This window comes from Copadichromis virginalis, linkage group LG2 (assembly GCF_057382275.1).
Source record: "Copadichromis virginalis isolate Kocher_CV1m ecotype Utaka linkage group LG2, C_Virginalis_male_GT1.1, whole genome shotgun sequence".
NCBI lineage: Eukaryota > Metazoa > Chordata > Actinopteri > Cichliformes > Cichlidae > Copadichromis > Copadichromis virginalis.
Window position 1 is genome coordinate 34,245,970 of NC_140619.1, and position 13,315 is coordinate 34,259,284.

Consider the following 13,315-nt stretch of genomic DNA (forward strand, 5'->3'; position numbering starts at 1 on the left):
AGTATTTCAGAAACTTTGGATCTGCTGGGATTTTCTCCAAACAAACAACCACCTCCAGAGTTTACACAGAATGATCTTAAAAAGAGAAAATATCCAATGAGCAGTAGTTCTGTGGGTGAGAACACCTTGTTGATGTCAGAAGAATATAGCCATACTCCTTCGAGCTGACAGAAAGGCAACAAAAACCCAAATAACTACTCATTACAACCCAGGTATGCAAGGGAGCATCTATAAACAGAAAAATTAAACTATGAATAAAATGAGTTCAAAAAAATTGGACAATGGAAGATGGAGAAAAACGTTTGCTCTGATAGGTCTCATTTCTGCTGCAACCTTTGGATGAAAGGGTCAGACTTTGTTGGAGACGATGTGAAAGCATGGATCCATCCTGCTGTGTATCAACAGTTTAGGCTGCTGCTGCTGGTGTAATAGTGTTGAGGGTATTCTATTGACACACTTTGGGCACTTTGAATGTTATGTAGACATTACAGCATACCTGAGTATTGTTTCTGACCATGTCCATCTGTTTACAACCCATCTTCTGATGGCTGCTTCCAGAAGGATCACAAACTGTTTTCTTGACGACTTCTCTGTACTCAAATTCCCTCCCCGCTCACCAGATCTCAATCCAACACAGCACTTTTGGGATGTCCTGGAACAGGATTCATATTATGGATGTGCAACTGACAAATCAACAGCAACTGTGTGATGCTGTCACGTCAACATGGACCAAAATCTCTGAATAAGGTTTCCGGCACCTTGTTGAATCTTTGCCCCGAAGAATTAAGGCAGCTCTGCAGACAAAAGGTGGTCTAGCATGGTACTAACACCGTGTATCTAACAAAGTGGCAGGTGTACACTATAAACATGTATAATTTGGCTATTTTACACATATTAAGCAAAGGTAATGTAAAGATTTAGTTCCTCAAATGCCGAGCTACTCCTCTGGAGCGGTTTAGTTGCGGGGAGAGGGTGGTGAATTTTTGTGGAGAAAATAATTGCAAAATGTGCAGCTATGTGTGTGTGCCTCCTCTGGAGGGAGGAAGATGGTTTTTACCTACATAATAATACACTGCATTCACTCTGGTGGCATCCCGCCCCACCATCACCACCACCACCATCCCTCCCTCCCTTCCAGCCTCCTTCTCTCTCTGTCTCAGTCTCAGAGTTTCTCACAGAGGATCTGCAGAATAATGGAGTAACATCCTGCAGCAGGTCTGTGTGTCTTCAGCAGAGCTTTCAGCCCAGCGTTCACCAGGCTGGAGCTCATTTAATTTGGGATCTGCAGGTCACTGTAAAGTTTCCTCTCTTTTTTTTTTTAACTCACAGCACAAGGACTTCTTTCTTATGTTTTCTGCGTCATGTATTTTTACGTCGTCTGACTTTTTCCGTGTTTAGATGTTTATATGAGGGGTTTAACAGGCCCACCGTGTTTTTTCCAACATAAATCACATTTTTTTCTACGTTTCAGTACAGCCCGCTCACTGTTTACCTATAACGGGGAATGGGAGGACCTCACTAGGTTTTCCAAGTTGTAGCTAGATTCTCTGGAAGCGGATATGGGACAGTCTTTTGCTCCACACATGGGTGTTTCGGGGGTGAAGGCACGGGAGCTCTGTTGCTTTCGGTAAACTGCTCCGCTCAGGTTGTTGTTTGAAGGATTTGCGACATGGGCTGAGCTCTTGTGACGACTCTGTTCTCCTGAAAGCTGTTCGCGTATCCGAGGATGGACGGCGGAAAACGGAGATAACGTTTTAACTTTCCGGACAGACTTTCGTTAAAAAACGCCACTTATACACGAAGAGAGAGCGCGCACGGCGGCAAGGGACACCAGAGCTCTCCGAGCGCACCAGACTGGACCTGAAGAGTCACGAGAAATTTCCAATCACTTCATTTTTACATTTTTACAGTGTTTTGTTGCAGTTTTATATTTTTCTTTTTAAATTAAAACAGCCGTTTATTCTTAGATGCAGTAAGTTAAATGTAGATTTTAAAGAATAAATAATGCGTCCTTGTGTGTTTGGTGCTTGGCGCATCTATGAAAATGTTATAAAACTACAAAATCAGAAGTGTGAAATCAGCAGATGCGGTTTTCCTTTTTTACATGACGCGGTTTTGACCAAATTAACACATTAGAGCTGGATTTTTCAAAATAGTTTATTGATCTAAGTTAGAAAGGCTCGGTTTTCACCCTCAGTCTCGCAGTTTAAATCATTTTACGCACACGTTTCTGCGCGCTTGGCTTGGAGACGCAGCTTGTTGGTCAGAGCCCACTGCGCTGAATTATCTCCGTCCTCGCACCTCCCCGGACAATGTGGCTTCCCCGTCTCGCGCTGGTGCTGCTGCTCCGGTTCTCCGGTGTATTCCTGGTGGAGGGCTTCAACACCTGCCAGTCCATCAACCTGGACGCGCAGAAGTCTCGACGCATCGAGGCGGTGCGCGGTCAGATCCTCAGCAAGCTCCGCATCCGCAGCCCTCCAGATGACGACGACGACGTGCCACCACCGAGCTCGGTGCCCCCGGAGGTCTTGCTGCTGTACAACAGCACGCGGGAGCTGCTGAAGGAGCGCGCGCGCCAGGCCGAGTCCGCGTGCGAGCGCGAAAGCAGCGAGGAGGACTACTACGCCAAAGAGGTGCAGAGGATCGACATGCTGCCCCCCCGCACCGACACAAGTGAGTCCTGACAGGGGTTCTCAATGTGTGGCCCGGGGTCCCCAGTGGTCACTTTAGAAGAATGAAAGTATGTACTAGTTTGAAACGTCTGAATATCCAATCCCATCCGGGTAAAACAAACACAGAGGCCTCTATTCGCTGTTGTTGAGCATTAATTATGTAATTGAATCTCAGTGAATTACAGCGAAAAAGTAACAATGTTGCCATGTTTTATTTTCTTTTTTTTAAACTCTTAAATAGCAAATCAGGTGCATGTTTTCCCCTCATGAGAGATTTATTTGAACCTCCTCAGGTCCTGCATCCTGAACAGACTGAACAGTCCCTCCACCCATATCATAGCAGCAGTGACTGATAATTATCTAAGTTAAAAAACAAAACGATTTTCTGACTGCTGATGGATTAGTAGTTCTTGAATATTGTATCTGATTTTGTGAGTCTGTCTTTGATTAACCTGTTTGGTTTAATAGTTCAGTCTCCTAACTAAGCTTTATAAACTACCTGCTTTTATCAACTTTAACTACGTATATAGCAGGTTCTCTGTGCACCATTTATTATCAGTTTATATAAATATTTGTAATAAATTCTAACACAAAAAGAGCTGAAAGCAGCAAGTGTGACATTTTTAATTAATATATATATTTTGGCAACTACTGTAACCCATAGTGCTGTGCAAAAGTCCTGAGCCACCCTTCAGTTCCTTATATTTTACCGTACTTGGGGAAAAAAAGTATTTATTCTAATGTGCTTGAAAATCAATATTTGGTATGACTACTTTATTCTTAACTCTTTTCGTCAAGCTTTCTTTTTATTTATTTAAGCAGTCTTCAGGTAAGCTTCTCAGGGCTCCTTGAAAGACATTCGAAGATCGTGTTTGGATGTTGGCTGTCTTTTGCTCCGTTGTCTGTTGGGATGATCCCACGCTGCTTCAATTATGCTGAGGTCTGATCTGGATCCATCACTCCATGAGACCTGTTGCCACTGAATTTCAGTCCAGTTCTTTCATAATTTTGTACAACTCAGCCTTTTTTCCATGTTTCCCTTCCTTTAAATCACTTCCTGACAGCCACCCTTCCACTGAGACTATTTCTAATCAGTCTACAGTGAACAGCAGATGGATCAACCGAAGGTCCAGGTCCGTTTCTCAGGTCCTACGTCAGGCTGGATTTTTTCCTGTCCTGCAGACAGATTGTAGACCTGCTGTCTTTTGTCTTCCACTTGTCCAATTTCCTCAGTTTTTCAAGGACACGCTGCACAGCTTGCTGAGATAGGCCAACTAATAGCTCTTTGGAAAAGCATCTTGTTGTTGCAAAAATGCTATTTTATGCCTGTTAAACTGTGTTATGTTTTATAAATTTAAACGATGTATTTTTGTGTCAGGTTGGTAGTAACAAAGTAACATTTATATTTCTTGATAAATACAACAGAATAACTACTCTGTAGTCTGCTGTAAACCACATGCTTAGTAGGGGGACCTAAAAGGAGAAGCGTTAGTAGTAGTAGTCAGTAAGAAGTTTCTGGCTGTTTTAAATCGTAGCTACTGCTGTGAGACACTGTACTACTGCACATCCCATCTTCTAAAAACTAAAAACTACCCCAGATGTGCCCCTCAGTAATGCACTCTGCTTTCCTGCCCCATCAGAGCACTTTCATGGAGTCGATCCACCAGCTGTGGAAAGAAAACTCGGTGTGTTGATGGATCTTATTTGGAAGATTTGAAGATTAATGGTGCTGCTGATATTACATGGTGCATAATTGTATAACTGTCTAGGTGTTTGGGGATGTTTCACACAGGAAACCCATGAGCACAACAATCAGCCATATATTAAACATAAGCCCGACACATTTAGCCTCTTTACCAAAACCTATAATTACGTCCGAGACAATCAGTCCCACAGTGCAGTTTTAACCCATAGTATAAATACAGCATTGTGTGAAGGCACGAGATGTTGTTGGAGCATTAGTCATCCACAGTGCTTTGTTTTGCTCCCTCAAGATGCGGTGCAGCCAACAGCACCCAGCCCCCACTACAGAGTCGTCCACTTTGACGTCAGCGGAGTCGACCTGACTAACAGCACTCTGGTCAAGGCTGAGTTCAGGATCTTCAGAGCCCCCAACCCACAGGCTCGGGCCTCGGAGCAGAGAGTGGAGCTCTATCAGGTATATCCATTATTCTCAGTGAGCGACAGTCTGATTTGATCTTAAAGTCAGAAGATTGTTATTTATAATTCAACCCAACACAGAAACATCTCTTATGTATCGATGAAATGGGGATCTAGCTCCTTCTGTGTGTTTGTTGTCTCAGCTGCTAAAGCCGGATGAAGACAGCACATCCACTCAGCGTTACATCGACTCGCGCACTGTTCAGCCAAAAGCAAAAGGAGCCTGGATCTCTACGGAGGTCACAGAGACTGTAAAGGACTGGGTGTCAGAGCCAGGTGAGCTTCAGCACCAGCGAGTCGTTACCAGCTTGCACTGCGATCCATACATCAGTGTTTGCACTTCTCTTTCCCTTCTTCCCTCCCATAGAGAATAATCTTGGCCTGAAGCTGGGCGTCCACTGTCCCTGCTGCACCTTCGTCCCATCCACCAACAACATCGTTCCCAACAAGAGCGAGGAGCTGGAGGCCCTGTTTGCTGGTCTGTTGCAGTCTTTTATGATAGAAAGACTTTATAATCATGCATTTATGTGCACTGCAGATGCCGCTAAAAGCACTCTAGTCCAGGAACTGACCCAGTGATGGGACCCAGTGATGATGATGATGCTCCTTATTCTGTCATATAAATTGTTAAAAAGGTAGATGCAGACGTAGTCCATGTGAGACTACATTTTAGGCTTCAGTCTAATTTAAATGTTTCAGTTTTGCTACTTATGCCTCTGAGTGACGTCAATGAGACATGCTGTCCCTGATATGGTCCTCTGAGCCACACAGAAGCCCCACCCACCCCTGTTCAACTGTTTCTGAGGGGCAGCGAATCAGGAGGAGGAGAAGAGCCAAAATGGCTTGTTTCATTTGTTTGCTTCATTTTGTTACTGATTATGTCCTTAAAATCAGCACAATCAGCCTCTTTGCGCAGATGCTCGTTTTTAGATGGCTGTTTGGGATTCATCGTTAGTTGTACTGCAGCTACGTGAGATTGTTTTTCGCAAGAACAACTAAGCAAGACAGCCAGCGTGCCAGCAAGACTTAAGAAACTTCAGTTGTGTCTTGGCAGTCTTTTGAGTTGCGAAATGCAAAGTTCACAGATTTGGAAGAGTTGAAGATTTATGAGCGCAGCAAAAAAAAACAAGATTAAAAAAAAATCCAGCAGGTCACAAAAAAGTGAACATAAATAACAAAAATGATTTATGAATCACTCACACACTATCTTACAGGAATAATGGAAAAACTGTTCCTCCACACAGTGATACTACTGAATACCAGACTGTCTGTGTTGCTTCATTTAGGCCCCCAAATTATGGCGCTTTCCTCAGGGCTTACTCTCAACTGAGCCAAGTCAGGTTTTTGCACACGTGGGGGAAAAGAAATTCAACTTGCGATACTGATGTAAGACAAGCAGGGGCTTGTTTTGAGCGCTCTGGCTCCTGTAGCTCAGAAAGAGTGAAGCAAAAAAAACGATCCATGAAGTCAGACAAAGAGTCAGACCATCGTTTCTGCTGTAGGAAACATCTGGTTTACATATTACTTCTGTCATATTTGTTCAATGACATTCAAAATGTGCACAAGAACATTACTTCTGCTGCCTTCTTAGAAAAACAGAGTCTTTAGAGGGTAAGAATCAAAGAGGTGACGGCGCCTTTCACGGACAGATTCAGTAGTTATTGCTGCGTATGAAAAAACACTTTTTCTGGCACTCACACCGGGGCTGGCTGACTAACTTTAAAAACATCATGCACACAATCTTCTGCATTTTTAACAGTGCATTTACTTGGAATTTAAATATATTTGGATTGAAAAAATATGCTTAAAAAAAGTGTGAACTAAATGCCTCGGCCTGGCAGAAAGACAGCGTGGAGTTTTGGGAGGGGCAGCAGTCGCTGCTGCAAAATGAAAGCATTTCCCATGCTTAGAGTATTGCACAAACCATAGGAATTAAATCACATTAGCTTTGAAACAAAGCGACGTCCGCCCACAGACTCTGGTGGAAGACAGAAAGTTTTAGTTTTTCATCCTAAAAAAAAAAAAAAAAAAATTCCTCCTTCTGTAGGCGTGGATGATGAGCGGCTCCGTCAGATGAGGAAGCCTGGTCAGGTGAAAGGACAGGCAGACTTCAGCACCAAGACGCCGCACCTCATCCTCACCCTGCTGCCCAGCGACAGAGTGGATAACCCGGCCAGGAAGAACCGCAAGAAGAGGGCGGCCGCCATCGACACCTCAACCTGCTCCCGGTAGGCCGCCGACCAGCCGCTCGTGTGGTGGTTTAGTGCGACTGACTGACAGCGCTGACACTCCTCCAAGATTTGTAGTTTTGTAATTCTGAAATCTAGTTGTGGGGAGCACTCGGTTTCATTTTGTTTTTTTCCTCGTGACCCACTTTGCAGACAATTGCGCGGCAAAACTAACAGCGCTGACCCTGTGTTTAGACTGCAGGCCAGCGGGCATGCAGCGTTTTATTTAGACTACCTCACGCTGCAGGGGAAAACTCTGGCAGCCCTGCATAGTTATTACCATGTGATGGTTGGTTCTTCGATGGTGACCTGTGGTAATTTTCCCATGACACTGAAGAGAAGGGTGGGAGCTGAACTACATATTGTGTGTGTGTGTGTGTGTCTCAGTGGCTCGGACCAGGGCTGCTGCCTGCGCTCGCTCTACATCGACTTCAGGCGTGACCTCAACTGGAAGTGGATCCACGAGCCAAAAGGTTACAAAGCCAACTTCTGTGCCGGCAACTGTCCTTACCTCTGGAGCGCCAACAACCACTACAACATGGTGAGCCTCAGGGGTCAAAAGGTCACCTGGCTACTAACCAAATCTGTTTAATCTTTGTTGTTCTTTCTTATAAATTTTGCCATAAAGACTTTTAATAATCAATAATTGTGGTTAGTTAACAGCTGTCATTTGACATGTTTTGCTTTTGCTAAGAAAAAATGTCTTTATGTCCGTTAAATTATGAATAATAATTGGATAATAAGATCAGTATATGTGCAGGTAATCTCTGTGAACCAAAATATAGGGGATACTCCTAATATACAGCTATGGATGTAAGCACAGAAGCCCCACCCACCTGCAGTTTAAAGCTTCTGTTTGCAAGGGACAGCCAATCAGAAGAAAGCTGGGTTAAAGTGGTGGTTCTCAAACTGTGGGACAGGCCACACCCGGGGGCACAGAGCCACTGCAGGTGGGATTGTTATTTTCAACTCGCATTTTTATTTATTGTTAATGATTAATGAAAAACAATGTGGGTGTGTGGAGTGAAGTTAAAGAGGCGCATGCCAGGAAAAGTTTGAGAACCACTGGCCTAAAGGGAGAACAGCAAAAACAGCTGGGAGCGGCTGCACCGAGGCCCAGCATGAGGTAAATAAGGATTATTTTGAAGTGGGAATCATGCAAAGCTACACTAGTGCATAGTAGCTGGAATTAAACTTAATCTGTGCCCTTAATAGAACAGAATTGGTATAGGCAGTTTTTGGGCTTGTTACTAATTAGCCGAGTCCATGTGTGGATACCTCGATATTAGCAGCTTCCCATATCTCATGAGATCCTAGTTCAGACTAATAACTTGGATTACCTTCTCCAGTAGGACAAATGTGTTCTTTTTTTCAACATATATTTCTTTCCAATTTGGAGATTCATGACCTTTAGTGCTGAATATTTTGAATGGAAACAGTGACAGACTTCTCGCTGCTGAGACACGGCCAAATTATATAAACAGAAAACATCTGTGATTGTCAGAAAAATCTGAGCAGCTCCTCCTCAGCCCGTGTGCTAAAACACTCTGGTTTGGACCGAACTCCAATCAACGCTCGGCTTGACGTTAACGTACAGAAAGTCTGAAATGCAGGCGACATTTTCCCGTAAGTGAGCCCTGAGCGCGCTGTTTGCGGCAGCTAAACACCACTGGTTAACCCCAGCATCATAAATGGGCTGACACCTCACAGAAGCCTGTTAAAGAGCACATAGGTTTATGCAACCCAGCTGGCCCGTCTCACTCAGCGAAGGGCTTGGCCTGTAGCCTCACTGACTCTCACCTTTCTTGTACTTCACTTTAATATAGATGTGTAGAATTTCACATTTATTTTAACTTAAGTTTGCAGCAATTACACATTTTGCTGCTGTCAAAATGTGGCTTTAGTTTAAGGCAGTTTGGCTGCTTTTGCTGTGCATATATTTTGGAGAAACTGACAGGATGTACTTAAAGAAGTCAAAATTGATTTGATTGCTATAGATTTACTTAGAGATCCCCCACATAAAATGCACAGAAAGCTACATTTTAACGTCTGAATATGAAGATTTAAAGCTAAAAAACGGACCTGGTAGGAATTAAACTTGAAAAGTTGGATAAGTGAGGGAAATGTAGAGACTCTGGAAAACAACCATTAAAAGTTATTTTTAAACTGGAATAAAACAGGAAGTTTTGAATTATCTTGATTTAGTTTTATACGTGCTGTTTATATCATTTTTACCAGTGAACAGAATCAGTCAACCTTTTGTTATGTTTAGCTAAACTAACCAGATGCTGATATTAGGAGTGCCATTGAACCTCTCATCTAACTCTAAATAAGCAAATTTCCCAAAATGTCAAACTAACATTTCAGATTTGCCAACACATTTTTAAAAAGTACCAAAATAATCATGCAAAATGACGACAGACTGCATTTAAAAGATAGAGGTAGCCACTGGGACATTTGAAGCTTTGGGTTTAGCATGATGGCCACCACAATCTTTAACCCGAGTGTTAGTCGCTTATGCCAGCAAACATCATTTAAGTGCATTCAAAGACTGTATGGGTGCACTCAGACACAGATACTAGAGAGATGCTAATTGGCGCTAAAAAAATAATAGTGTTGTAGAATTTTACTCCCTAAAACTGGAGCACAAACTTATTACTCTTATTAGACTCATATTATTTGTCAGTTATTTGCATTAAAAATGCTCCAAAAGGCACCAACAAGTTAGCAGAGGTAAGGCTAAGTAGGCACTAACTGGTCACTCAGACCTGGAACTGCAATCCTTAATACAATGAAACAGGTCAGTTATGAAAAAAAATCATGTCCACGCAGATGTTAAAAAAGGTAAATTATTTAAAGAGACCTAAACAGCTTGAGAGTCTGTGGGGATTGGCTCGTTTGTGGCCATTAGATGGACTGCCGTTTCTGGCACTTACCACATTGGCTTCATTTTTCAGCCCTGCTTAAACTTGGGCTGAACTTCACACTTTTCAGCATGTTCATTCATCACTCGCAGCACTAAACTTTGGATAAATCGCTCTAACATCTGCTCATTTCTGTTCCCGGGTCAGATTCTGCCCCTCTACAACAAGCTGAACCCCGAGGCCTCCGCCACACCCTGCTGCGTTCCTCAGGACCTGGAGCCCCTCACTATCATGTACTTCATAGGCCGCACACCGCGTGTTGAGCAGCTCTCCAACATGGTTGTGAAATCCTGCAAGTGCCGCTGAGGGAGGCAGACGGACTGATTTCAGGACCAAAGCTACAAACTGCTTCTCTCAGGGGGGGACACACTGATCCTCTGTTCACTAAGCTTCGCACCTCAGACTCATGAGATGTTATTTTTTTAATGCTACATGACTCCAGTATCAGGATTTTGCTTCCAAACTTCTGCTCTTCACGCTCTGGAACTTTCTGTTTGACTTGAACACTGTAAATACGGCAACTCAGCTCTATTAAACCCGTACTTTGATATTAAAATGAAATGGGGGTTGCTGTGCGCCTGCTGCATGAAAAGGATTCTTTTTATCAGGAGTTTGATTCCCCCTCTGTCGTTCTCCTGCGGCCGCGGGCAGCGGGGGCAAAGCTGACGTGTTTGCTTTAGGTTTGAAAGTGTTGATGAGAGGGAGGCGGTGTGGAAAGGTTTGCAGGCTGACTGAGATCTTTAGGCGAAGGAGGCCGGGAACAGATAGAAAAGAGAGAGAGGAGCTGTGTCCAGGCAGAGGCACCCGCCAGCTCTCTGCGGTCCCGGGCTGAAATCTGCCTGCCGTAAACAGGATGTGAAAGATTTCCAGACACCGACCCGACCACTCACGGAACGCCAGATTTAAACGCTCCCCTGTTGCGCTCTCTCTCTCTCCCTCTCTCTCTGGTGCTCAAAGTTCTGGGATTTGTGGTGGGAGGAGAGAGGGAGAAAAGAGAGGCTTTGAAAATGAGACGTGGGATGATAGGGCTGTATTTGGAAAAGCTGCAAGTTTGGAAGGTGGTATTTTGCAGCCTTAGCAAATTTGTAACTATTCGGGTCTGGCTCAAACATTTCATAATCGCACTCTCATGCTCCTCTGCTGAATGTGCCTTCATTATCTTTATGTAAAAAGCTGTTGACTCATTGCTGAGGTTGTATTTTGTCATACCTATGTTTATCATCGCTCAGAGTCTCTCACTCTCTCTCTACAGCCGAGTATTCACGTTGACCACTTTTGATAGAATGTCTAAAAGCTGAAAATAAAATAAAATAAAAAAACATCCCCAGGGCTCATTTTAAATATAGACTCTCTGGTATGCCGGTGGTTTGTGTGTGAGAGCGAGACAGACAGCGACTGGGCGCGTGTGTGTGTGCACGTCTGCACTGTTTGTGCGTGAATGTAGCTAGTGAGGTCATGCGTGATAGCACAGAAGTCATTCCTGAGGTTTTATTGTGAATTTTATTGTGATTGTGTCTGAAAACAACAAAAAAGCTCCATCTGCAGCAGATCTTCTCTCTGTGACTTTTCTTAAATGTATGCATGCATGTGTTTTGAAAACCTGCTTGACAGTAAAGTTTTAGCTGAATAGGAAGCAGTCCAGTCCCAGTAGGTATGAGGCTGTGACAACAACATCAGTTATAGAAGTATTAAGCAGGCCAGTGGTTTTTATACTCTCACTGGTGTTACGCCACAGGAAATATCGCCTGCAATAAAATCGTGTAACTGGATACTTCAAACAATATTCTGGTCAACACTTTGAGGATGTGCTGTTGTAAAAAACAAAAGAAAGAAAAAAAGTATACACGACAGCTTATAGATATCTGAATGTTTCACTTCAGGTGGATTAAATGAAACTTCTCTCCCCAGGTTGGCTTAAGTGCTTTTTCTTCGACGCTTTATTCAACGAATCCATTTATTTACTTCAAAGTTTACACATTGTGCTCATTCCCAGCTTTACACTTTTACTAGAGTAGCTTTGCATAAGTCTCAGTTAACAATAATCCATATTTATTTGACACTGGGTCTAACTTTATTTTGCATGAAACAAGCTGTTTTAAGACAGCTGTCTTCTGATTGGCTGTCCCTCATGAATAGAGGGTTTAAACAGGAAAGGGGTGGGGCTTCTGTGCCTACAGCAGTGAACTGTCCCTTCTATCACAGTGACATCACGCAGAGTCAAAATGAGAAAAAAAATGTCTGGAACTTGGTTTTTAGTGCAGTGTGAAGCTGGGCTTTTAGCTCACAGGGATTACTTGCACATAGATATATGGACAGAAGCACTGAGCCACCGACACATTACACCTACACGAGCTGCTCGGCCGTGGAAATCAATGCCAAGAAACTTCCGGTGCACAGGAGGTTTGGAGCTCTGCAGTTATTGAGTCAGCAAAACGTTGGTGGTTCAGCATTTGCTGACCCCGGTCTGGATCTTTGCGTGGTCTGTAACTTCATAGCTGAACTGCTGTGGTTTCGAAACGTTTCCAGTTTGCAGTAACACCGCTTACGGTTGATCATGGAAAATGCTGGAGGGAAGAAATTTCACAAACTTGACTCGTTTTAGAGGTGGCATCCAATTACAGCACCACGCTGGAATTCAGTGACCTCTTTAGAGCGACCCATTTCCCCCTGAATGTTAATAAAGGCAGACTGCGTATCTATGTGCTGGATTTTGTACACTAAACTCAAAGATTAAGAGGTGTGGCCCACTATTTTTATTCATATAGTCTACTCTGACCTCACTGTTTTAAACTCTGGATGTGAGCATCCAGCACTTTAACCGTGTAAATGACAAATAATAAGGAGATATAAGGAGTATAAGCATAACAGGTCCCCTTAAATTTTCTTAAAACAGCAAAGTGAGCTGTTTTCAGAGTCTTTTGAGTGAACTGTAAGAATTAGAGGTGGGTGGATCGATCCAAATATCGATAGTAACGATACCAACACTGGTTCTGGTATTGAAACGATACTAGCATGACTGTAACAATACTTTGCTTCTTTCAAGTTTAGTATGTAGCCCACTGAACTGTGTTAGTTATTTTACATCCCAGGTCTCCAAAAACCCAGTTTCAAAACACATGAAAAGCTGGTGTGTTGTGTTAACTAATTATTGTGGAAAGTAACAATCACAGTGATATAGCACTGATTAAAATGTGTTCAGAATTTGCAAATTGAGAATTCATCTCATAAGTCATGGCACACTACTCTCCCCCAATAAACTGCCTGAATAACTTAAAATTATTGGTACTGATATCTGCAATTCTGGCCCTGTATTTATTTGGTATTGGACTGA

At 43.2% G+C, this 13,315-nt stretch overlaps 1 protein-coding gene across 1 annotated transcript; it reads left to right on the forward strand.

The window, feature by feature from the left end:
• Positions 1–1,188: 1,188 nt before the first annotated feature.
• tgfb5 (transforming growth factor, beta 5) lies at positions 1,189–12,817 on the forward strand. Its single transcript, XM_085431608.1, has 7 exons — positions 1,189–2,673; positions 4,667–4,830; positions 4,976–5,108; positions 5,200–5,310; positions 6,880–7,060; positions 7,448–7,601; positions 10,132–12,817. The coding sequence occupies exons 1-7, from the start codon at positions 2,313–2,315 to the stop codon at positions 10,288–10,290; spliced, it is 1,263 nt and encodes a 420-aa protein (XP_085287734.1). The 5' UTR covers positions 1,189–2,312; the 3' UTR covers positions 10,291–12,817.
• The last annotated feature ends 498 nt before the right edge of the window (positions 12,818–13,315 follow it).